Raw genomic sequence first — 25,692 nt, 5'->3', positions numbered from 1 at the left:
GTGGGCAGAACTCTCACAGCAGTGTTTCTGGATTGTTCCACTCTGCCTTCTCCCATGTGAAGAGCTCAGGCAATCTGTCTTCTCTTCCTTGTTTCTCTGCAGGGTCCAGGCCATCCTCCCCTCCCAGAGAGCAGCTCACTGTCACAACCAGTGACAGCCAGGCGTGGAGATCACCGTAGGAGGTGCCAGCAACTCACCTAGGCCTCTGAGCAGGAAACAGTCATTATCTGAGTGCTGATCTAGGCCACAGAGAGACTGGGAGTAGGACGGCCTGCCTGGATTCAGAAGACGGACTGGAAGCAAGACCACCACCGCCATGGGGTTTACAAACCAGCCCCTCTGTTAGTTCCCTTCTTCACCAAATCAGATCTGTGCAGAAGTCATCATATGCCAAACGCTGTGACCCAGATTTCGAAACAGATCCACTCCCTGCTCCTGCAGAGCTTATGAAAGTGAAATCAGCTCTAAGAAGGATCTTGAGTCCAGTACATGCTCAAAACAAAACGAAACTCAGTCTCCTGAGGGTCCAGAGCCCTGTATTCATACTTTTCCAAGTAACTCAGAAAACACCGTAGGAGAACCTTTAAGGACCAGTTAGCAGACGCACATAGCAATCCCAGGCACTGGGAAACCTGAAAGCCTGAAGAGGATCAAGAGGCGGTCTTCAAATTGAGTCGTATGTCTGTATGACACGGAAGGACAGGCAGCACCTCCTCGAAGAAAATTAATGTCCCAAATTCCTAAAATTCATTTCTAAAAGTCTTCTGTCTTTGAGATACCTCCAGGAGACTAATTTCTTGATTCACCATACCAATGTACAATTTCGGTCCAAACCATGGTTCACGCATCATCCCAGGTCCCCAGGGAAATCCGGAATGCATCAAGTGCAGCCAGTGGGTTGGAAATCTGGCTGGAGCAGACCGTCTTGAACTCTTGCTCTTGGAAAGCAAGGTGACTACGAAGCCCTGCTGGATTGGGAACTAGGAAGCACTTGTCCCTTGGAGGACGGAGGAACCCGGGTGCTGGTGGCGGATGGAGGACAGCCTTCCTGAACTTTCCATGGCGGCTTATCCTGTCCTGAAGATGCTGCTTTTCTTGTTCCAGAGTAAAGAACGACAGGACACCCATGATTTTAAAGAATGGTCTTCTCCCAGTAAAACTGTATCTTTGCTGGATTAAAATGCACTCATGACCGTTAATGTCAGTCATCAGGACACCAAACGAAGGGGACATGGATGCCAATCTCCTCCCACTGAGGGTGACCGGACAGCTCCATGCCTGGTGATGGAGGAGGACGACTGGGGCGCGGGTATCTGTGTGTGGGCTCCCGCACCCCGCTGACCTCCCTCCTTTGTCCCACGAGGCTGCGGGCAGAGGACACAGCCTCCTCTGCCACCCCCCACAGCGCTAACATAGGACCATCACATCCCCACTATCTGAACCTCCCCTCTGCCTTTCCCAGAATTAAACTTAATTCCTTTAATGAAAGGACTCCTTTCCATGAGAAAACCAGTCGGGCTCTCGGAAGCTCTGCATCTTCCCACACGTGAACCGTGGCCTCCTCCGGGTGCTGGTGGCTTTGCTCCCGGGGCCCAAGGACCAGCCAGGAGACAAGAGGACGGGGCGCGAAGGACTGTCCCACGGCTCCGTCACCTCCCGGGCTTCTCTCCTGCAGCACCCACATCTCATGCGTCTTGCTTTTCCACAGGATGAAAAATGGTTATAATTACTTTCGAGCTACATCTGTTTTCTACGGTGGAACTTCACGGAAAACACCAGCAGAAGCGCACGACTGGAATGAAAGCACCGCCGCAAAGATAAAGGCGGCCGCCGCAGCGAAGGGAATTAGGAGCAGCCCAGCAGCTACTTTGATTACTGCGTTTTAAAGCGGCGCTACCTCAGAGCAGTGGCGTTATTTCCACTTTCAATGCTTCGTTTCTCAGTCCTCGGTGGCTCCACCATCAGTGGCTCTGAGGCTGCACACCTCACGGCTCTGGGTTGGGTTCCTATGTTCCCACCAGCCTACGTGTCGTGCGCAGATCGGGTGCAGGCGTTGGAGCAACATGGGGCTGGGGGGGTTGTGGGGGGCCCACCCCACACACGCTGCCCCTGTCTGCAGCACCACTCACCCTGGACTGGCCTGTCCCCATCTCCCCAAGCACCCTGGCCCTCTCCCCGGTGGTGGTGGTGGCGGGCGGGGGGGAGGGAGAGGTGGGGTAATGCCACAGACTCTCAGAATGGCTGCATTTCTGTTCTACGGGTTTTTCAGACATGGGCTCCTCATTAGACATATGCCATATTCTGCGGGGGGTAGGAGGGACACACGTGCATAGTATCTTCAGAAAAGCTAGCTATTCTTTGAATTTTCTTCTTGAGACTTAACGCAGTAAGTTCACGGACTTGGATACTTCACGGCAAGTTCGTCTATCAGCATGAGCCAGACTAAAGGACATCAGGTTTTGCTGAAGGACTAACTGGTTAACTAGGCTGTCAACGCTGCTTATTTTTGCTAAGAGCCCCCAGAAACAGAGCTTGGTGGAACTGACCAGCATGTGAGATAAATATTTATCTTCAAGCAGGGAAAAAAAACACCTCTCTGCGGCATTTTGGTAATATTTTCAGGACATTGGTGGGTGGGGGGTTGCAGATACAAGAAAAGAAACCAGGGTCAGTACTCATTTAGTATCCGGCCATCTCAGGGAATGGCACTGGGGAGAACGGGATTCGCGATCCACTTTACGGGTCCTGGGGAGCTGTTCTGAATGTGGCAGTCAGGCTGGCGTTGATACCGAGTTAATCTGCTTCCGGAACACGACGGGGAAAGCTGGTTACAAACAGTGCTTTCTGTCCTACCTCCGCCCTTGGTGTGGAGCTGACCGAGGGCGGCTTCTGCCCGTCTGCTCCCGGCTCCGCCTTCAGTCTCTGCCAAGCGAAACGGATCTCCTGATGGACGGGCTTCTGCTCAGAATCATGCCACCTTTCCAGGCCTTCCGCTACTTTATGACAGGCCGGCACTTTCTTTCCAAGTCCTTGAAGCAAGGGACAGCTGTATTTCGGTTATTATGGGCATCCCTAGAAGAAGTGAAAGGGGGAAGGCATCCCGATTTCACAGCTGGGAAAACTGAGGAAGCGAGCTGCTGACCCGTCATGCAAGCTAAGCTCCAGATGGAGCCCGGCTCTGCCTCTGCCCCTACCTTTGTCCACGGGCACCTGGAGCGATAGCTTCTCGGGAACTGACTCAGCAATAAATGAGATTTTGTTCCCACGTCTGCTGACTTCACGTGCCTTGGGGCAGGCGGCTACTCCTACTCCTACTCGTAACAGCGGTCTCTCCAGAATTAAAATAGGAAGTTCGTTAAGAGGAAATGAAGTTTCTCAGGGAGTCACGTGCTTAGCAACGGCTCAGCTTGTCTTGTCATTGGCAAAGTTACAAGAAACATCTGCACCTTGGGACGGTCACTGACTTCAACTACCTTCTCGATACAACAGCTGAAGAATCCCACCTGAGCTTCGTAGTTTGTCTTTGATGCCTTGGATATGGGCTTCATCTCCCACGGCCCTGGTTTTGAAACCGGGAAGGCCGAATGATAAAATACAAAACAGAGTAAAGCTCAAACGGGAAGGTGTTCTGACTCTAAGACTCACATGCGGATGTTTTCCTAATGGTCCACAGAGCCTCCCACACCAGTTGCACTAATTTAAACATGTTTTTTTCTGATCTGAAAAGACTAGCTAGGGCAGAGTCTTGGGCTAGGCACTGGGGAGGCTGCTGGGCAGCATACGGCTGGTCCTTGCTCGAGCTGGTCAGTGCCAGGTAGACCCAGGCACCGGACAGGAGTCCGGTATCATGCGGCGAGCAGTCCGATGGACACACTGTACTCAGCAACACCTGCCGTGGGGCTCAGCCTGACCCCCGCTTCTTGCTGCTGCATGGCAGAAACCCCACAGTTTCTTGCCTCTTAATTACATCTCCCATGTCACCGACATGAATCTGGATCCCGTCTGGAGCTGCTGCCAAGGGACGTGATGGCTTGGGGCCAGGTCTGAGTGAAGGGCATCATGGAGAGGCTGCACAGAGAAGAAACCCAGGGAACAGCAGGCGCCCTGAGTCATGAAATGAAAACAGGTGGGTCCAGAGTCACAGGATGAAAGAGTGTGTGTGAGTCCAGGCCACCAGGTGAAGGCAGCATGGCAACTGAACTTGGCCTCTGGATTCAGGAAGAAAGGTCACTGAAGAGCATGAGGAGATGGGAGGGTAGAGTGGAGTGATTAGTTGGGGGCAGGGGCCCGGAGACCCCTGGCCACACAAGGGGTGACAGACCCAGATGAGGGCACTGGGGCTGCAGTGAACAGCCAGCGGGTGGGCTGCCCATGTCCCTGACCTCTCGTCCCACCTCCCTGTTGTCAGTGAGCACACAGCCATCTGCTCCCCTGGGTCGAGGGCAGCTGCCTTGGAAAGCCGCTCATGTGGTCCTGTGACTGTGGTCACCCAGGCTGCGGTCACAGGGCCGGCCCGTGGGCTCCTGGTGATGCACCTGCTACAGGTGTGCACAGGTACAGCTGGGGAGTCAGCTCCTGGAGCCCAGGGCAGCCATGCGGCCCCTCAAGCCCACACCTTGGACTGAGCGAGATGCATTTCTCCCTCTGAGCTTTCACCTGTTCCTTCCCGGGTCACCTTGCCTCCTTCCATGTGTGGTAGTAGCTTCAGGGGGCTGCTGGAGGCAGGTCCCACAGGCTGGAGGAGACATTCTGGCCTGGGGCTGGGGACCAAGTCCAGACCTGGATCGCTGGCTGATATCGAGGTGCTAGCAAGGCTGTGCTCCCTCCAGACACTTGAGGCGAGAACCTACTGCCGCCTCACCCGGTTTCTGGGGGCCAGGGCACCCCAATTCTCACGTACCCACCTTCACAGGGTGCTCTCTCTGTAGGTGGCCACATCTCTGCCTCCCTCCTGCAAGGCCCAGCCCAGTAATCCAGGGCCACCCCCTCATCGGAAGACCCTTAACCACATCTGCAAGTCCCTGGTTCTTGCTTCAGGACCGTTCGCAGGCTCCAGGAATGAGGCTGTGCTAGTTACGAGGGGGCGGGGGGGGTGGGGGGATACACGGCTTATCCAGCCCCCCACACCACTTCAGGCCACGGCTCCAACACAAATATCCTCACACTGACTGACGACCTACCAAAGCTGTTTTTTTAAACCAAACCTACCAACTTTTCTACGTAGTTTTAATATAAATCTGAAATGATTCTGAGCGTTTTAAGATCTGCCCTTCAATTTAAGCCTCAATTTTAATTTTAAATATTATATTTTAAAGGACTTTATATTTGGACAAATGAATACATGAGATTTAGAAATGGATCTTTACAGAATCTGGCCTAGTTCTGTTCATCTGCCAGAAAAGGGCGTGGGGCAAAAAGGGCCTATCTGGTCCATTGTAAATTTTGTCTAATATACATATTTAATGGAATCAATTCTTTCTTTCCCATGAGGAATCTACACCAAAGAGATGGACCCCCGAGGTCTTCAGGCCAGTGACTTCTGGTGGTCAAGTCTACCCAGAGCCGGCCTGTAGCCCCCAGGTCACTGGTGACGAGGGAGAGGAGAGGTGGCCTGTGCACACGGTGGGGAGAGGCAGAGGCCTACCCAGGAGTGTGTCCCCATGCACCGGGGCTCTGGTTGGGAAGGTCCCAGCGGACCACACCTGATCCAAAAGGTACGAATCTAAGATGCTCTCAGCAGGAAGTGGGCATTTCTGCCAACCCCACAGGCACTCAAGGGTTACTTACAGAACAGATCTGGGGAAGGGGAGTCTCGGGACCAGCCTTCCGGCTCTGGGACTGGTAAATCCAGGCTAGCACATGCAAGTTTCCAAAAGGAATGCAGTGAGGTCATAAAAACACAGGCTTTAGAGGAAATGAAATAACACAGTAACTATTCTTAGGTCTTTTTAAAGCAGGCTATTTAAAAGGACATAGAATAAAGTCCCAATTCCATTTGAAAAGTATTAAAAGTCGACTCAACATTCAATAAAATGTTTATTCCTAGGCAGCGGGATCACAGTTGATTTTAACTGGCTCCTTTATGGTTTTCTGTATTTTTTAAAAGATTTTATTTATTTTAGAAAAAAAGAAAGTGCGCTCATGTGTGTGCGAGTGGAGGGAGGGGCAGACTCCCCACCGAGCGTGCAGAGCCCATCGCGGGGCTCCATCTCAGGACCCTGAGATCACACATGACCCAAGCCGAAATCAAGAGTCGGACACTTAACCCATTGTGCCACCCAGGCACTCTAGTTTTCTGTATTTTTATAAACAGGTGTTATTCTGATGAGAAAAACTAAACACCTTTAAGTACACGTAAATAGATAACGTATAAAATATACATCAATGTGTATTTTAACAGAAACAGACACAAAACATAATTCTGAAAAGCAAAATCCATGCCGGATGTGATGCTATTTTAGTGGCCGAGGGCAATGCCCTCCTGCCTCTCCAGGCTGGTTCCCCGCAGCGGCAAACAAGCTCCCTCCCCACCTCCGTCCCTGACCAGCTCAGGAAGCCTGGGAACAGACCTTCTGCTTGGGCTTCCGCACCGCCACCTGACCCGGGGAGCAGTGGCACATGGAGCTGCCCGTATTCATCTGATCGGTCTTTTTCAACTGTCCCTCCCTCCAGAGCCATTGGATTTTACAGCAGTCATGTTCACTGTGTATTATGCTGAAAGATTTCCTTCACATATCAGTTCATTTCAAGGGCTTCCTAATTGTTTCCATGCTGCACAGGCTCGTGAGCTGGGAGAACTACCTGCTTGCGTTTCTTTAATCACCATTTGGGAACACAGCCTGTCTAGGAGAAAGCACAAAACAAAGGCATGGAGCCCCCCCGGTCTCCCCCTAACACCAACCCTAAGGGACTGGCAGGAGCAGCCCAAGGAGCCTGGGGAAGGGGAATGCCCAGCAACAGACCCATCACCAGCAAGTTCTGATTTCCTGGGAATTTTCCCTCACCCTTTTGACTGACTAGATTCGTGGGGCTATGTGCTGAGGTCTGTGATCAGGAACATATTTAGGAGAGCAATGGTTTTCAAACTGGACTGCAGGAGCAGGCTTTCCCTGTTCTTAAAAAAACAAAAATCCATCCTGCAGCCCTGGTGAGTACGGGCTCCCCCACAGCGGTGGGCAGCCGCCTCACTTCGGCGCTGGGCTCCCTTCCCGCGGGTCCCGAGCACCCACTGCCGTGGAAGGGCTGAATGCAGACTCCACTAAGCGCAGCTGAAGCACCCAGAACCCGGGCCAGTGCTTCACCTACGTGTGCCCCCAGCATTCGCAACTTCAGGGGCTGGGCAAACACCTTTCTCACAGTCTGTGAGAGCCAGCCCCAGCGGCGGACGCTGCTCTTCACCCCATGGAATCGCCCCACGCGTCTCAGTCCTCTTGGTGCTCACGGGGTTCTGCCCGTGCTGACACCATTCCCCGGGCTGGAAAACTGGAGCGCTCCTCAACTAGATGTTACTTCCTTGCTGATTCTGAACACTCCAGCTGTACGTAATCCGAAAAAAGAAACCATCTGTAGGGAAAGACTGTGACTTGACAGGCTCCTCACCTGAGACACCGGAAGTGGAGTAAGGCCCCCTGGCCGCATCAAGAAACTGAAAAAGTCATGATCTGAGGCTCAGTCAGTGGCGCATGCGACTCTCGATCTTGCAGGTGTGTGTGTGTGTGTGTGTGTGTGTGTAAGTTTCAGCCCCGTGTTCGGTGTAGAAATTACTTAAAATCTTAAAAAAATAGTTATGATCTGAAATGTTGTAATTCCTACTGGAATTTATGTAGTGGGAGAAAATTAAGGGTAAAAGCAAAAAATAAATCAATGGAAAACAGTAGAAAAGCCCTCAACCTTAGGAAAACAGAGGAGGAGAAAAAAACCCCAAACTCCAACAATGGGACTCTTCTCTCTACGTGCCCCGAGCCCAGGGCTGGGAGCCCAGAGACACCGCAGGTGCGAGCCTTCTGAAGGGTCCTCCGCACCTCGCTTCCGCACCCTCTGCAGGGCAGCACTCCCAGGGCCACGGCTCGCCGCTATAAGAATTCTACATTTCCTCAAACTGATCAACTCCCTTCCCTCTGCCCAGGGGCATCAGCCTGATTTCACCACTGACCTCCACATCAACACCAGACTACAGGAAGAACCCTCAGTGTCCCTGCAGGGAGAGGTGAGGGTCAGGCAGAGAAGCTGATGGCAGAGGCTCCGTCCCAGCCGTGTATGGCTACCTACTCAGCCCCGGCATCAGAGACACCCTGGCTGTCATCAGGTCTGCAAAACCTGGTGAATTCTATGAAACGAGTACGATGTACTAAATAATAAGTCTGTTTATTACTATATGTTAGCTTAAAAAAGCATATCTTTTGTCATTTTATCTTTGAATCTTCTCTAAAGTTACACACAAGGTAAAAAGCAAGAAGGGATGTAAGTCCCTATAACCACAGAATATATCATTTCATCTTTATTTTGTCCTCCTCCCCATGCCCATGAATGAAACTTTACTTCTGTGTTCTTGTACTGCTGATCCAGTAACTTCGCACGCTTTATGGAGTGCATCTTATTACAGGTCTTAAATGATCTCTTAAACCACTATGTTAGTTTTACTATGTCTATTCTCCACAGTGACAGCAAAAGGGAAAAATAGGCGGGCCAGAATCACCCTCACACGCTCTTTTGATGCCCCCTAGTGGCTTCTCACTAAATTACAAAACCAAGTGGATGAACGCGAACGTTTCCTTCATGCCGTATTTCTGCTGAATCTGAGACGCCCTTAGAGAGCCAACATTCCAACAACCCACATATTCTACTCCTGGAAGAAGACCAGGTGCGGAGATAAGCGTTTAGTCCACAGCTAATCAGAAATAATTCACATGTTGAATACAGCGTCACATTTACCCCCAAACCCCTCAGTGGCGGCCTTGCTTAATTTTATGAAGAGAACTCGAACTTAAAGGAGCATTTTCACTCACTACTGGATTTTAAAATGCAGTCCATGGCTTTCAACATTTCCAGACAAAGGTACGACCGTGCGGCTCCTGCTTTGTGACTAAGCGTGCTCTCTGGCGGGCTGGCCTGGGCTGGAAAGCAAACCCCGAGCTAGCCGGGGTCTCACACCCTTCCAGACTGGACATTCCACAAGTCTGTAGTTCAGGCCCGAAAGGGACACCCCGGTGGGTCATTTAGTAGAGATCTTTGTGCAGGAACGGGAGTTAACTTCCTAGCATCCCAGTGACTGCAACACCGCTGTTCTTATGGTTTACGCACAAAGTAAAATGGGAGGAAGCTTCCTGAAATTCCAAAAATCACCTAAAGAAATGCCCCTCGAACGGCGGCCGCTCCGGCAGCTCCGTGGAGGGAGATGAATCATAGCGCCCCCTGCAGGCGCATCGCGCACAAGGGAGCGCCACCTCCCAGCCGGGGGGAAGGGACGCTGGGGTGCTGTCCACCCAGTGCCACTAGCGGCCCCAGGCCTGATCGTGCAGCAGCCAGCCAGACGTCCCCCACCGAACTCTTTTCCAGTTCTCTTTTCTTTTAGACAGGACTGCCGCCCCCCACCTGGGGCTGTGGCTGAACGCAGCCTGGAAAAACGTGGCCACCACGCCGTTACTGACGCTGGGGCCCCACCTTCCTGGGCAGACACCCCTGTGCCTGAGAGCCCAACCGGACATGCGGGTGGGGGTTGGGGGGAGAATGAAGGCCTGTGCTTTACGTCTTCGATTTTCAGAGACTGTGTGCTTCCCAGATTCTGACCGTCTAAACAGGAAATAAATGCAATAGGATTTTTACATCCACCAAAGGGGTCACGTGCATTAAGCATCAGGACCCCACTGCAGAGGAACAGTCCCCAGCCGCAGCAGAGGCCCCGTGACCAGGGCAGGGGGTGGGGCAGGGAGTGGGTCAGGGCCCCTCTCTGGAACTGCTTCTGTTTCCAGAGTCCCTTGAACCCTCTTGAGCAGCGACATGACCTGGAGCTCTGGGAATGTCCAAATGCCAGGAGCTGCCGCTTCCCACCCACTGCAGGGGTCTGCCTCGGAGGCGACACAAGGCAGCATGCTGGTGGCACCATGGGTCAGAAGGGATGGATGAAGTGCAAGAAAACCCCGCTTCAAGGTCACTGCTACACACGGAACTGGGGAGGTCTCTGGGCTGTTGACCTATGGCAAGCTGGGGTGTTCCAGCTGTGCAGAACCTACCAGAAGCACCAAGGCCACATCTGCAAGAGCAGCAAGGCTCACCTGCTCCCATGTGCCACCCAACACGCCAGACCTTGGCCCACCCAAGGCACTGACTGCTATCTCTTAACAAAATGCCTGACTATGGACAATGAGCTTATTTTTATATTAACAGGTAGAAAATCATACTTGAGACAAATTTAAGAATTATGATTATTTTCTCTTTATACATGATGAAAGTTTTTAAACTGAAAATATCCAGTGTGACCAGGAGACAGAAAAAGGACACCCGCTGGAGAACTGAGAGCAGGAATGACCCCAAAGAATGCCTACAGGTCAAGGACCAAAATCCGTGAGGCCACGCGGGCCATGGAGCCTGCCGTCTCCCCTCCAGGGCTGTCTCCTGAAGAAAGAATTAAGGATGGAAACAAATATTTAGGTAAAGAGCCATCCACTCGGGCACTGATCCTAAAACAAACACATAACTAGGGGGATCCCCTCAATGTCTAATAGAGGATTGGGCCAAAAAAGTATTTCTAGTCACTCAAGGGAACGCAATGCAAAAATGAGGAAATATATGGTAGACAAACTACTGATGTGAAAAAGCGGTTGTGCCATGTCACAAGGGCGGATAATGGACACAGCCACACAGCCCACACCCTAACGGTAACAGCCAGTAGGGGGTGGTGTGATGGGTGGTTTCTACCTCCGTATTTCACATCCATCCTTTAAAAGTCATCTCTTTAGGGGCACTGCTCCGTTGGTTAGGTGTCCAACTCCTGGTTTCAGCTCAGGTTGTGATCTCAGGGTCCTGGGATCGAGCCCTGCATCAGGCTCTGTACTCAGCAGAGGACTCTGCTTGGGATTCTCTTTCCCTCTCTCCGCCCTTCCCACCCCCAGGTGCGTTCTCTCTCTCAAATTAGTAAACTTCTTTACTTCTTTAAACTTCTTTAAGCCTACCTCACACAATCCCATTTTGTCATCAGCAGTTTCTACAGGTTCTTTTTCTTTAGACAAACAAGTGTGCGATCCACACCCCTCACAGCTGCCTTCTCCCTAAATCAGGGAAGATCCATCCAGCCGTTCGGGGCGGGGGGGTCATCTTCTCTTCAGAGAACTTCCAGTGACTCTGCACTAACCCTACAAGCCGACGCCAGATCTCAGAGCCTATCTCCAGGGACGCCCAGTGTCTGCTCCGAGCTGGACCCTCACACACTCCTGGCCAGCCCCCAGCTGCTGAGAAGTGCTCAAAAACATCAGTATTCATAAGGAAAAGCTATGCTTTCTGGTGCTAAGGACTTTCATGACTTCCCTCCTTGGAGGGTTACTCTTCCTTGTCTCTCACAAACTGAACTTAATGGTGCTGCTAACCCCCGTCAATGGCAGACAGTTCTCGGGGAGGGGGAGGCCATAAGAATCTGGCCATGTCTGTATTCTCTAGGGGGAAAATGTTATAAACAGAAGACTTCAAACTGGGTTGAAAACAACAGCCATGACAACAACAATTTCTGACTATCCTATTTAAGGAATATTTTCATATTGTGTTGATCAGAGGCTGGGGAGGGTTAAGTAGGTCAAAAAGTACATCACCATTTAATCATTTTAAAAACATTAAGAAGAGCAGAATGGCGTGGCATTATGAACAGATTATGAACAAAAATAAGAGCCATTTGTATGCATTAATGATACATCAAGCTAATTCAAGCTGGCTCAAGTCATTAACAGAATCCTGGGGCAGGCCTGGCTATAATGCCACAGGACAGGAAAGTATAAGCACACCGTCTTCTGTGTCACTGATAACATTAATTCTATGAGCAGAAGACAGGAGTCTTCACATAAAAATCAGAACAGAGCATAGTGTGTTTACTGATCTCATGTCGGTGGGGTGGGCGTTAGAGCAACAGCTACAGGAACAGGACAGCCGTGGTGCCTGCCCACAGTCGCAGTAAGGGAAGCGCGGCAGGAAACCTTTCTGATGCGGGGTAAGAAACTTCCAGAGACGGTCACAGTCTCTCCTTCCAGATCTGTCCACAAACTCTGAAACGGAAGACTATTCATTGTCCCCTGTTGTTTGTGATAACAAGCAACCTTGTATCAGGATTTTAAGATGACATCTTTGGATGTTATTCTGGAAAGAGTAAAAAATGTCAGGGTCCTCTCTGCCCCACCAGAAACTAGTTTAAGAATTACCCAGTTTCGGGGGCACCTGGGTGGCTCAGTGGGTTAAAGCCTCTGCCTTCAGCTCGGGTCATGATCCCAGGGTCCTGGGATCGAGCCCCACATAGGGCTCTCTGCTCAGCAGGGAGCCTGCTTCCTCCTCTCTCTGACTGCCTTTCTGCCTGCTTGTGATCTCTGACTATCAAATAAATAAAATCTTTAAAAAAAAAAAAAAAAGAATTACCCAGTTTCACACCTGAATCTGAGTTGTCAGGGCCGGGAGCTGCAGTCTCGAAGTCTGAATCACACCCACCACTTAGATACCCCTAGCCGAATGCTTTCACCTGTGTCGGTGAAGGTAAGCAGATTGGCTCACGTCCAAAGGAGTTAGACCCTCATAAACATCCAGCTTTGGGGGCCACTGAACAGTTCAATGGATGAGAGAGAAACTCTCAAAAGGGGAAATTTCTACACAGAGAGACTCCAAACAAGAAACAAACTGATTTCATGCTTGTGTCCAATTCATAATAATATCTTAAGACACTTGGATTATGTCAGGGTCATCACTTTCAACAAACTGTCACATGAATCCTGACAATATTCATGTACAGCCTGGCCGTCAGCCCCACCGCAGCACGTCCCCCATCTGGCAACTGTGCTTGAGAACACTGGGCGGCAGGGCAGCCACCAGGGGGCTGGCTCATCTGTAAGAGGCTTTCAACTCCAAACAACTTTTTTTTTTTGTCCCTAAAAATATCAACTCAAGAGAGTTTTTTGTTTTTCTTTTGGTTTTGGTTTTGGTTCTGAGCCTCTGAAAATAATGGTGTACTATAGCTAATGCTGATATTTTAGCTTTGGTATTAATTCACTATTTCATTTTGTGATCTAACCTGCTCATAGAGAAAGTTTCTCCGGTTTAAGAAGTTCACTGAGTTTAAAGATGCACACACAAAGGGCACCGATAACATCATGTTTTATAAAAACAACCAAGGCAAACCATGCGCGCACTCTCCCAGTGACACACAAACCAGGCTACAGGGCACAGAAAGACCCGCCCAGACCCCGGCCTTCTTGCTCCCCACACGCACTCCCTCCTCCCCACCCATGGGCTCAACCCGAACTCTACTTAACGTCAACACCGGTATCTTTTCAATTTAATGAGAGGCGACAAGAATGGGACAGACGTGGTCCTTTTGGAGGCGACATGCAGATTCTAATTTCTGCAGGAACCGACCAGGTTAGAAGCCACCCGGCGGTGACAGCCACTGACATGGGTGTTTAATGACAACCGCGGAGCGGCCGACAAACGGGGCCAAGCCCACCTTACACGACTCACCAACAGCAGTCCAAGGAGCCTTTCTGCTACTTCTGCCAGATGGAGGCAACTTGCATGTGTCATCCTTGTTCTTAGAAGTTTTAAAATATTAACCAAATAAAGTTTAATTTAAGCATAATAAAGTCTGTTTGCCCCGTCATAACATAAACTACCCATCTGCCCATGAAATCTTGAATGTACAACCTTTCGGTGCAACGAGGAGCAGGGCAGTGAGCACACGCCAAGGGCGGGGCGGGGGCATGGGGATGGTGACGGGCACAGGCATGTGGAGAAAACCGTGCACAGAAAGGACGCGCAGGCTGGACGCTGGCTGTAAAGAGGGCCTATTAAGATCTACCATCGTCCATTAGAAACCCTTAAACTGTGACATAACTATTAGTCATTATTACAAATGATAAAAAATATACATACATATGTACATATACAAAAATATATACAAATGATAAAAAAATATAAATTGACAGATACTAAATGACTCTTGGCTATTATCTATCATATATATATATATATATATATATATATGAGGTGCCCAATGTACACATATATATGGATTGCTTTTCAACACGGAAAATCTTATTTTTGAAAGAACTCCTTTGAAAAAAGAATTACACAAACATAAAAACAAATGACAGGCTCCAGTCTCCTCCCTAACACAATAAAGAGAAAAACAGCAGCAACAAAACAAATAATAAAATAGGCCACCCCAACAATGAAAATTAAGCTGGTTCCGAGAAAGCACAGAAGAGGCCTAATTGCCGTATCCTTTAACAGCACAAACAAAGACCGCGGTGTCAGCAAAACGGAAAGGAACAGGGTGACGCAGCACTCAGGGCCAAAACCCCTGGAGACTGCTCCCACTTAATGATGCTCTAACACAAGCAATTAGGTTGTACAAACCGGGCTCATTAATACAGCTACTCTTGTGCAGGACGTGGCCATAATTAGGACCAAGCAGCTGCAGAATTTAATGTGAAATGGGATGCTTTGTACATTAGGGTATCAGTCCTTGCAAGAGAAGGACAGAAAGCAAACTAAGGCTCCCCCAAGTACCACAGAGCCCTGGGGCACTCACGCAGCCTCTCCAGGCTCAGCCCTGACAGCACAGGGCATCCACGCATGGGTGAGCCATCGAAGGTTGGGGGACACTAGGCATTGCTTCTACATAGGTGCTTTCCAGAATGTGAACCACAACACGCATGTAAAGAGCTGGTATGGCCATGCTAAGAGACTGCCGTGGATCCTCCTCGAACGGGCCCACACCGGCACTGCAGGACACTGCACCAAGTATGTGATCACCAGGAAGCCCAGCCAGCCAGCCACCAGTGCACAGAACGACCGGCCAGCCTCCCCACCCTCATGCACCTCTAACTGAACTGTCTCTTTCAATGGAAGTAACGCAGAACATCTACCCTAGGGTGAGCGGTCTTCCACGGGAGATCACTCAACGACCCAGGTACTCTGAATAACACATAACAGACCCAGCCGTCTCGGAGAGGGTCAGGGAGACAGACAGTGACATGTAATTGATTTACATCTTGCTTATACGGATCTTGACTGGGTCTGAACAATTACTGTCAGAGCGAAATGCTGTATACAGTTTTCCTACCATCCTATGAAAACAAGCTTAAGACAAGAAGTTAGAGCTTTACAGGGCAGCACGCTCTAATGTCTAATAGGGTGTTTTCAGTTCAGATTTAACAAGTGATGACAGTTTTAGAGTTTACGTGTAAAAGTGTTACATTCTGTAAAAAAAACAGCTGGCATCAGGATGCATAACAGGAATGACCTGTATATAAAACACTGCTGTTTTACAATACACATATTTATCCGTTCATTTTAGGAGAGGGAGGGAGGGCTAGAGAAAAAAGTCATAAAGGAGCTTGGATAAGGGAAAATTAAATATTTTGTACCACCATCAGGTTTTACTCATTCCACATGAAAGGGAAACTGCTTTTCTTTATATATCAGATATCTTTAAAATATCACACACCAGTCAGATAATGTAATATTTAAAAATTATAAAACATACCTCCCCAAACACTTAGGGGTCTATTGGTTCTACTTCACATCAAAACACACCGAAAACTGCTTCTACATCATGCGGAGTTTGAAACAGAGAACTGCACTATGACCCAAATCACTGCGCTCCTCCTATACCCACTGTACAATCACTGCCATCAAAACAAAACAGGCCATAACCAGGGACAGTCTGTGTAGGCTGAGAAATCTAAGTGTGTTTGGAAAGAGAGGAGAATTCATCATTTCCAGAACCCAACCTCAAGGAACTAAAACTCCGAATGTTCCGTTCGGAACATGGGGAGTCAGTGTCCCCTTTCTTCTCTCAAGATGGCACACACAAATGGTCCAAAGGGCCCTCCAACCACTTCTACACGTGGCTCTTCACTGCCTTTCAGCACAGGTTGGTCTAGGGGAAGGATTTAGTCCTGTCACTAAGTTATATTCATTTTAGGTTGTCCCTATCTCGGTTGAAACATACCATCACCAACATGACCCGCCTTTCCCTACCCAGATACTGAACTAAAGTGGCAGGAAACATGTGCTCATGGCAAGAGATTCTCCCACTTGGCTGGTTCCTTCAGAGAGCGAGAGGACCTTCTCTTGAATAAAAATCTTAGCACCAGAACAAACAATATCTGCAGAGAGTGAACATCATTTTTCTGTAATCCGGGCCTTCAGGAATCCAGGCCAAGAGAACAAATAACCAGGGACTTTTGAAAAATTTCATGCCAAGCACGGACATCACTGTTACAACATTAAAACTACAAAAGCCTGAAGCTAATCTTGTAGACACAGCTGGCGGTGACCAGAGCTGCACAGAACTGGACAGACAGAGAGACACGGGAAGTGGGGGGCCATACGCAGCTCTGGCTGCCTCAATTCCCTGGTCCAGCGTGTGGGGCCCCGTGCTCCCTGCAGGGCTCTTCTGCAAATCCAGACAGAGAGACAGACAGACAAACAGACGGGTAACCACGCCCATGTGAGGACCAGTAGCCCAGATGCAGGAGAACTGGGGAGTATGTGATTTCTCAGCAGGTGAATCTTATTTACAGGAACCCCCTCGTGGAGGCCAGACATTCTGCTCTCCAAGCCACACAGACTTAGCTAGGAGCAGGATCAACGATGATCCAGCATCACTGTGGTCAAGACAACCCGGTCCTTCACAACCTGCCTTCCACCCTTGGGGAAGGGGCAAGCTTCCATCTCTGGGCACTAGCCCTCCACTTCGCCAAGGCAGGGGCCCTCCCCCTGTACCATCCCCTCTTCTTAACCCCGAACCAGAGACTCAGTGTGAGCAAGGCCGCTGCTTGGGTGAGGGCATCCACCTGCCGCACAGCCTCTGGACACTCCCAGGGCTGACGGAGTCCCTGTGTCCTGGACTCCTTCCCAAGAGCTGTGTGAGAACTACACCCTGTAGAGAAAAGTAGGCATTCTCTTTCTCCATTAATTTCACAATCTGTCTTCAGTTTCAGGATACTAAGAACTCCCGAGTTAAAGAAGCAAAGACTATAGTCCCTGGCATCTTAAAAAATAAACTCAAGGGGTGCCTGGGTGGCTCAGTGGGTTGAGCCGCTGCCTTCGGCTCAGGTCATGATCTCGGAGTCCTGGGATCAAGTCCCACATTGGGCTTTCTGCTCAGCAGGGAGCCTGCTTCTTTCTCTCTCTCTCTCTCTCTCTCTCTCTCTGCCTGCCTCTCTGCCTACCTGTGATCTCTCTCTGTCAAATAAATAAATAAAATCTTTAAAAACAAACAAACAAACAAAAAAACTCAGGGAGCCAGTCAACCAGTAAGTCTGGTGGGCGGGGGCAGGGGCAAGCGGGGGGCATCTGGTGGTCTAAGACCCAGGCCTGCATCCTCCTTTCAGGAGTAAGTTAAATGTTACGTAGAAACCACATGCTCGTTCCTTCTCTATGATGCGAAGATAGAAAAGCACATAAATAAAAGCAAGTCCTAAGGCGTAAAGGAAACCAGAAAAGTCCACTGAGAAATCTGAGTGACCTGAGTCTGTGAGTGGTTGGGGAGCCCGCTGTGCACCCTTGTCCAGGCTCCCCCAGGGGACCAGGCAGGACCCACATCACTGCGGCTTTAATGGCAGAACGGTTAAGGCTCTGGGCTCCTGGTCCCAAGACAAGCATCCCATCCAGACCCGATGCCTTTGGTTAAGCTCCATAATTTTTCTAAGCCTTGATTTCTTTAAACTCTAAACATTATGAGGTTTCTTTTCTCCTTAAGGATTAAAATGGACTGTTACCGTTCATGGCTTCTAAATACTGAGCATAGTCCCAACTTGGTCAGCAATGACTTTTATCACAGATAAAACAATTACACAAAAAGATATAATCCTCCTACAGAACACGCAGAGTAAGCCCTAATTTTATTTTTAAAACTGATCTTCGTATAAATAGAAATATTTTAAAGACAAAATCATAATAGTCATAGAAACCATAGTACCATGAATATTATTTTCTTTTCTGACTCTATATAGTTTAAATATTTAACAGCAATGCATTATTTCTAAAATAAGAAGTAACAAAATGTATTGGAAATCTCCTGAGCCTGTGAAAACTCAGGTGCTTTGTCAAATCGCAGCAGAAGCCCTGGGAGAGGATACAGTAACGCTGTTTGGAAAGGTCCTCCCTCTTCTCCCCTGGCTGGTGCTCCCCCTCACAGTCAGAGGGGGCAGGGCAGGGAAGCACGGGACCTGGGCATCCCCCAGTGTGGACCAACTCTTACAATTATTACGTATGAGCTCACTTATTGATGAACAATTCATGTCTGCGATAAACGCACACGTAAAGCAATCACTATGGAGAATTAGCTCATTCACGGGATAAAATTCCTAAAACCGCCAGCAGGGGCGGGCAAGCTGCTGCAGAGGGCCAGAGAGGAGCTATTTCAGTCGGGCCTGGCAGGGCGACGTGCACAGGCTTCTGTGGCAACCAGAGCAACCCACCCACGTGCCCCAGGGGACACAGACCAGCAGCGGCCTGTGCGCCCCAGACTGGCGACCATCACCTGTGGTAACCCCACAAGGTTTAGGCTGCCTGCCCCGCAGGGCACCCCCTCCCCACCCCCGGAACCCCCTGCGCCTCCGCACACTGCTCTTCACATAAGTAGGGGCGCCCATGGGCCATCACGGGCTCCATCAGGGAGGGGGATGGCGAGGGGGTTGTAAATGCGTGCCAAAAGAGGAAGGCCCTCGTGCTGTTCCTTAGCAGGAAGCCGCTGTTTCAGAACAGGCGCTGGGGAGGCAGGGAGGACCCAGAGGGCACACGGGCTGAGAAGGGGGAGGACCAGCCACGGTGCAGGGAAGGAGGCTGTGAGTTGAGAACGGGACCAGGTCTTGTGGAAAAGGGAAGAAAATGCAAGGTTTGGAGAGGACCCAATCTATGAAATGTCCTAAAATGGTCCAAATGTGGGATTTCTCCAATTCCATCTGAAAACTCATCTGGACATTTAGAAGATGAGCATATATTGCCCCGTTTGGGGAGGTCGGAGATGCAGGCATGTAATTACTGCTTGCCCTGGCAGAAACATGTCTTTGTTGCGGTCTGGGCCGGCAAGACCGGGATGACCCACGGCTCAGGTGGTCTCCTCTGCAACCACAGAGGTCAGCCAGATGGGGGGGGCAAGGGGGGACGGCCTGGCAGTGACTACCCACAACTCCCCGTGGACATCAGGACCCTCTGCAGGGAGTACTGTCCCTTCAGGCCTAGGGACTCTCCTTCCCCCAGACTTTCCCAACCCCTCCAGACCAGAGACCAGCCCTCCCTCCCTACATTTCCCTCCCTCCCACCTCTTCATTCATCCCCTTCCACTTCTCAGCCCACCACTTTGATCTTGTACAAGACTGTCTTTGCCCCGTAAAAGCCCCATGCAAAAGCCCCGTGCTTCTCCAGGAGGGCTTCCAGTCTGCTGCCTGGCTGTTCTGGGGGTGGGTGATCACTGATGGATTCAGCAACAAAGAAACAATTCCTAAATTGTGGTGCTGGCTCTCAGCCATGAGTCTTAATGTGGGGTTGGTGTTGGGTTTTTTGTTTGTTTGTGTTTTTTTTGGCCCAAACTTGACTCTCTCGGTTTATTCTCCCCAAAGCCTAAAAGCAAATATTTCAGACTGTTTTTAGAGATGGGCTGGGGTTAAGAATGAGCAGCTATGGTGGATAAGAAATGGCAAATGCGTACATGTGACCCATCACGTGCAGAAGTAAGTGTGGGCGGTGTCGTACCCCGTGCACAGAAGTCCCATCACAAGCGTGCCACATAGGATTCCCTGTGGACTGCTGCATGCCGCCGAGCACCACCTCAGTACAGAGGGGCCCCCGGATTCCCACCAAGGCCCACATGCCCACCGACAGGACCCCGCGCAGGGGGAAGGGGACCCGGCTGCGCCAGGAGCACTCACCATCCTGAAAGACCCGCTCCACGTTCAGCCCGTACGTGGCGCACGTCTCATAGTAGGTGCAGCGCTTCAGGTCGCTGGACAGCTTCCGCGCCCTGGCGTCGTCAATGACCCGTGGGTTAGTGGAACTTATGGCATCTGGAACAGACAGCAACATGATGACCGTAAGCAGCCCCACTTACTTTCTGCCACTTCAAGTCTCCAAGTAGCTCAAAACCTGTGCCCTGCTCCCAGGGAGGTAACATGTTTAAGAACTGGAGTTTTCAGAGCCTGCTTTGTCCTCCAGGTAATGATCTCAAACATTCAGCAGAGTCCTCATTTGTAAACAAAGGATCCCGCTTCTGAAACAAAGATAAACATATGCCCGGAAAGAAGGAGTTAAGAGTTAAACGTGACTCTGGAGGAGAATACTTTAAAAAAGGAGAAAAGAACACCGATGCTCCCTCTTGGCCGGCGGTGTCTGGTGCACACAGCACGCTGCTCGCTGCCTTCCAGCAGCATCACTCCGCAGGTGTAAACACACACCTGTTGGGTCCGTGCCCACAGAGCTGCCCTTGGGCATCTGTTCCAGGCTCAGGGATGCCCAGTGAACGAGACAAAACTCGGCACTCCCACAGAGGTGCTACCAGGTCGGCCGAGGGAGAGGCAGAGAACAAGACAGGGACGTGAACAGCTGTGAATGCAGCTTGGCCGCAAGACCCGAGTCAGGCAGGCAGGACACTCGACGGTCAGTGGGCTCAGTGTGGATGTTCAGGGCAGCCCCACCTGTAGGAAGGAGGTAAAGACCAACCAGCCACTACCTGGGGCGAGGTGGAGGGGGGGAAGAAGGGGGAGAGCCTGGGGCAGGGGGCAACCAAGCAGCTGGTGTGTTTATGGGAGACCAAGGCAGGAGTAGAAGTGAAGGGGCGGGTGGAGGGCCCCAAGCACTGGGCTGCAAACCACCTGAGGTTTTAACAGAGCCAGACCTGGGTGTACCCGTTTCCTGCAGGATCTGTACACAGACGGGGACGTTTGAGTAACAAACAGGTGTGGGCCATCTGCCACCAGTCCCCTAAACAAAGAAAAACCAGGCTTCTTTAGCTCAAGTGTCCCAGATGCCTCGACCCCATCCCATCATGCGTTCTGGTGCCTGGCACATGCCAACAGAGAAAGGTCAAGATGTTAGGACCAAGGTGTGAGACAACAGTCACTTTTCAGGGACTTTTTTGTCCTGTGACATTTTCTTCATAGGCTTGAGGCTCCTGCACCACGGAAAATGCCAACGGCTCTTGAAACAAAGATCCACCGACAGGCTTTTCTCCACTAGTCAAAGGAAGAGCAGCAGCACAGCAGAAACCATGGAGACGGCAACGACTTTCTAAATTGTGTTTGGGGCGCCTGGGTGGCTCAGTGGGTGAAACCTCCGCTTTAGGCTCAGGTCATGGTCTCAGGGTCCTGGGATCGAGCCGCGCATGGGCTCTCTGCTCAGCAGGGAGACTGCTTCCTTTCCTGTCTCTCTGCCTGCGTCTCTGCCTGCTTGTGATTTCTGTCTATCAAATAAATAAATAAGATCTTAAAAAATAAATAAATACATAAATAAATTGTGTTTATTTTTGGGCTCAGGACATGCATGTGACATTTAATTTTGTAAGTATGAAAAAGTGGCATCTTGAGGGAATAATTTATTCATTTTTCCCCCATTTTTCTCTTGCTTCCTGTTTTATTTTTATCTCATGGTATATGCCTGACCTGACAGTTTCCCATAGAGAAATCAAGACTAACTCTGATTCAGGCCTCTTTCTCTGACAATGGCCTGTGCCACCTCAATAATGTTCTAGAACACTCCCTAGTAAGGTACCCTACAGGGATTTCTTCAAACACCACCCCATCCTGTCTTCTTGTCTTCCAGACTAATAAATCTGACCTGGATTTCCCAACACTTAAGGAAAAGAAGTATATTTTAAAGGTGCATGCATTTCTTTTTTAAGATTTTATTTATTTGACAGAGATCACAGGTAGGCAGAGAGGCAGGCAGAGAGAGGGGGAAGCAGGCTCCCTGCCGAGCAGAGAGCCTGATGCGGGGCTCGATCCTAGGACCCTGGGATCATGACCTGAGCCGAAGGCAGAGGCTTTAACCCACTGAGGCACCCAGGCACCCCGGTGCATGCATCTTTTAAGAAAACAGTAGTTTTCAGGTCAAAATCTGTAATTTTTCAATGCTCCGGTATAATGTGGAAAACACATGCCATAGAGTAAATCCAGCTTATCCTGACCTGGGGTCCCCAACAGTCCCGGAGCCCACCTTCCTCAGGAAGAGGCCTGCCGCACTGTCTCATCTGGACTTCCCAGGGGCAGCAACACATCTCCTCTGTGGCCATGTTGTACCCGCAGCACACATCAGAGCGGGCTATACCAGCCCCATCTCTCATTCCACCTGTAACCCTGCACCTGTTCACAGCTTGTGCCCCTCCCTTAAATTGGTATCACCTGCAGCCTTTAAAACAGAATGAGCTTAACAAACATCATGTAACTGCCTCATTCGCAAGTGTCCTGTCCGCTTGCAGACCCTCGCACAGCTTCCTGACTGTACCCGGAGAGAACACACAGTCTCGCAGAGACACTCCTCCCGCCCTTAGATAAGGCCTCCAACCCCACACACCTAGCGTGGGGGAAAGCTCAGGGTCCCCCATCTATGACCCGACCCACCTTTTACCTCCAGCATCCCATGAAGCCCAAGCAAAAGTACCAGACATACGCAGGCTTCACAGAAAGCAAGGCTGCAAGCAGTGACAAGTACCTAAGAGCAGAACCTTCTAGAAGCCTACACTCACTCTACCCTCTTGCCACAGGGATTTCTAGGGCACTCTGGAAATGAGAGGTCTGACCAAGAGGACCCCTCAGGTGAGGAACGTCCCTACTTGGTAACATGTCCTGTTCATTTGGGATTCGGCAGTGCTGACGTATGAACAAAGCCCCACAGACAAATGTGAATGTGAGGAGACTGCCAGCATCCACCCTCCACCCAGGCTCCCTGGCTCAGGTGTTCACTCGCCTGAGGCCTTTCCACACAAATGCTAAGAAGATCAGCAGGAAGAAAAAGGGGTGGGTTCTTCCCCCTTGGGGACCACACTGGGGCTTCCCCAGAGTCTTCTGGAGCCTTCTGCAGGCTTCCTCTACAAACACGTGGGCCATCCTGGGGGGAGGCATGGTTCTGCCTTCCTGCAGCTGCGGTAGGACATAGAGGGCAACGCTCATCTCCAGGGAAGGGAACAGAAAGGCATGCTTCTGGAGCCCCAGCCAGGCCCTAGTAAAGCTGTGTGTCGGGATCTAACAAAGAGAACAAAATGACGGCTTGTCGTACATGCACATGCCCGCGGGTGCTTCAGGGGCCTCACGGGAGCTCCTGCACTGCACCCCAGCCAGAGTCCGGGCAGGCAGCAGTCCAGGTCACGGCGCCAGGATGCTCTGACGCCAGGGCTAGCCAGCCCCACACCCAGGACCAGCCACTCCACCCTCTACTACCGAAACCACAGTTGTCTAAGACGACAAGACCCCAAGCGGATCACGTATCGCCTCCCTGCCCAGACCGAGGAAGTCCCTGAGCCCAGCACAGTGAGTCCACAGAAAAAAGGCCTTGTGCGTCAAAGATACAAAGCCCTGAACTCAGCCGCCGAGGGGATGGTTGCACCCAGTGTCTGTCTTTGCTCAGAAATGCCCTGGGCTGGCCCGCAGGGAAAGCAGCCCGCAGGATTCGCTCCAGCCTCAGGGCACCTCTCAGCAGACCTGCTGGAGATCCTGCCACCCACCACAAAACACAGAATTTTTCAGGAGGCCCCATTCCAATAGGCCCATTCAGTGAGTTAGAGGCAAGAACCCAGGGCTTCCCAAGGGCCCGCCCTGGTTTCCCGGCGACCACTAGAGGACGCCCTGGGCACAAAAAACCTCTTTCCCATCTGGTTGTAGGTGGAATCTACCCACCATAGCTCCCAGGCTTCAGTCCTGAGACCCCTGGCCATTACACCTTCCCTAAAAGAGGGTGGGGGTGCTCCCCACGATAACCCGACTCGAACAGTTTCTATCTAGCACATGGAGATGATGCTTTCCGTGGATCCCATGCCACTTCCGTTACTTCCGTTCTCATGAGACACACCCACCCCGCTGGGGCTGGCCCAGGCGGCTCCGTGGCAAGGCAGCTGCTTCCCCACCTGAGCTCCGTCTTGGCACACGAGACCTCGTACCATGCACACAGCTGGCCTTCTGTCCCTGCTGCCACACAGCCCGTTTCTCGTTTAGAAAAGTCTCACATCAGGGCACAGAAAGGCAAACCAGATGTGGACACTCTAAGGAATTAACACACAGAGCACATGAACAGCAACAACAACAAAATGAAGGTGTAATCCGGTTTGTCTTGACATGATCATTTGTAAGTTACCCGTACTGCTGACAAAGCAGCTTTAAAGTCAACCTGCATCTGATTTTTAAAAACATTCTATGTGGCCTTAAGACACAGATGGTGGACATCTGCCCATCAGTGAATCTGATCCAGAACAAGGACACTTCAGGGCTGTCACTTTGCAAGAGGCCAAGTGTTAAGTGGCCTAGCGGAAGACAAGAAATGCACTCTTACAGGTAATTCCAGACACTGAGGTACCTGCCAGATGAAAAATTACACAAAGATCATAACATATGAACAAAGAGAGCAGCATAAAACAAAACTCTGCTGCGTATAAGAAATCAGTAGTATTTTAAAGATGTACCAAAAGTTAAAATCAATACGCTTTTAAATTGCTTATCAACTATCTGACATACCCAAAAGAATTAAGAGGTCCCATGACAGGAAGAGAAAATAGATTTTGTTTTCTCGAGAGCACTTGGAAAGGATTTTGCTCTGAAGGTGCTGACCGAGTGATTTTTCCATAGAATCAAATCAGGAAATGGGACAATTTCAGTTTTCTGGATTCTCACAGAAAAAGCCTTCAGGTGGAAATTATTTCTTCTTCACACCATTTTCAAATTCCTCCACGCCAAAACCACAGGCCCTGAGTCCACTCACTGTTCAACTGTCGGGGTCCTTCACCCCAAAGCTGCGCGCGGGCGGCACTCACCCTGGGTCCCCACCAGAACCAGAGGGATCTCGCTCGTGTTCCGATAGTTGGCCATCCGACTGTAGTAGTGGTAAACGGTCTGGAAGCTTATCTCATCCTCTAAGCTGAAGACAAATATCACAGCGTCCACCCACATGGCAAACTAGGGAGAAAAGAGGGCAGAGAGAAGGGAAGCTGAGTGACAAGGCTGTCTGTCGGAGAGGAAGGGTGGGGACGGCGTCTTCGTGGGGACAGGGTGCGTGGCAGGCAGTCCCCTCATACAGGCCAAGTCCAATGGATGCCTGACTTCGGCTGTAACACGTGGCTCTGGTGTCACTAACATCCACCCTGTGGCACATCTGGAAGTGGACCTTCGCCGCCTTCCCACCCAGGCCACCCCGGACTCCCAGAAACACAACCTGCACATGCTTGCCCATGGGCACGTCTACCCTCTCTGCACCCGATCTAGCCAGCCACAGTCCCACAAACACAAGGCAAACCCAGGCTCC

At 50.6% G+C, this 25,692-nt stretch overlaps 1 protein-coding gene across 6 annotated transcripts in view; it reads right to left on the bottom strand.

Annotated features, from left to right (window-relative positions):
• The window catches only part of AGAP1 (ArfGAP with GTPase domain, ankyrin repeat and PH domain 1), a 515,463-nt gene that overhangs the window by 287,840 nt on the left and 201,931 nt on the right, over positions 1–25,692 (bottom strand). For all 6 annotated transcript variants that reach the window (XM_044241902.1, XM_044241903.1, XM_044241904.1 and 3 more), the window contains 2 exons: positions 25,205–25,346; positions 20,124–20,258 (listed from right to left, as the gene is read on the bottom strand). In XM_044241902.1, coding sequence (XP_044097837.1) covers positions 20,124–20,258; positions 25,205–25,346 — 277 coding nt within the window. The remainder of the gene's footprint in view (positions 1–20,123; positions 20,259–25,204; positions 25,347–25,692) is intronic.

The sequence above is a fragment of the Neovison vison genome, chromosome 3 (assembly GCF_020171115.1).
Source record: "Neovison vison isolate M4711 chromosome 3, ASM_NN_V1, whole genome shotgun sequence".
Taxonomy (NCBI): domain Eukaryota; kingdom Metazoa; phylum Chordata; class Mammalia; order Carnivora; family Mustelidae; genus Neogale; species Neogale vison.
The sequence above is the reverse complement of the archived record's forward strand: the minus strand, read 5'-3'. Positions and strand labels throughout refer to the sequence as shown.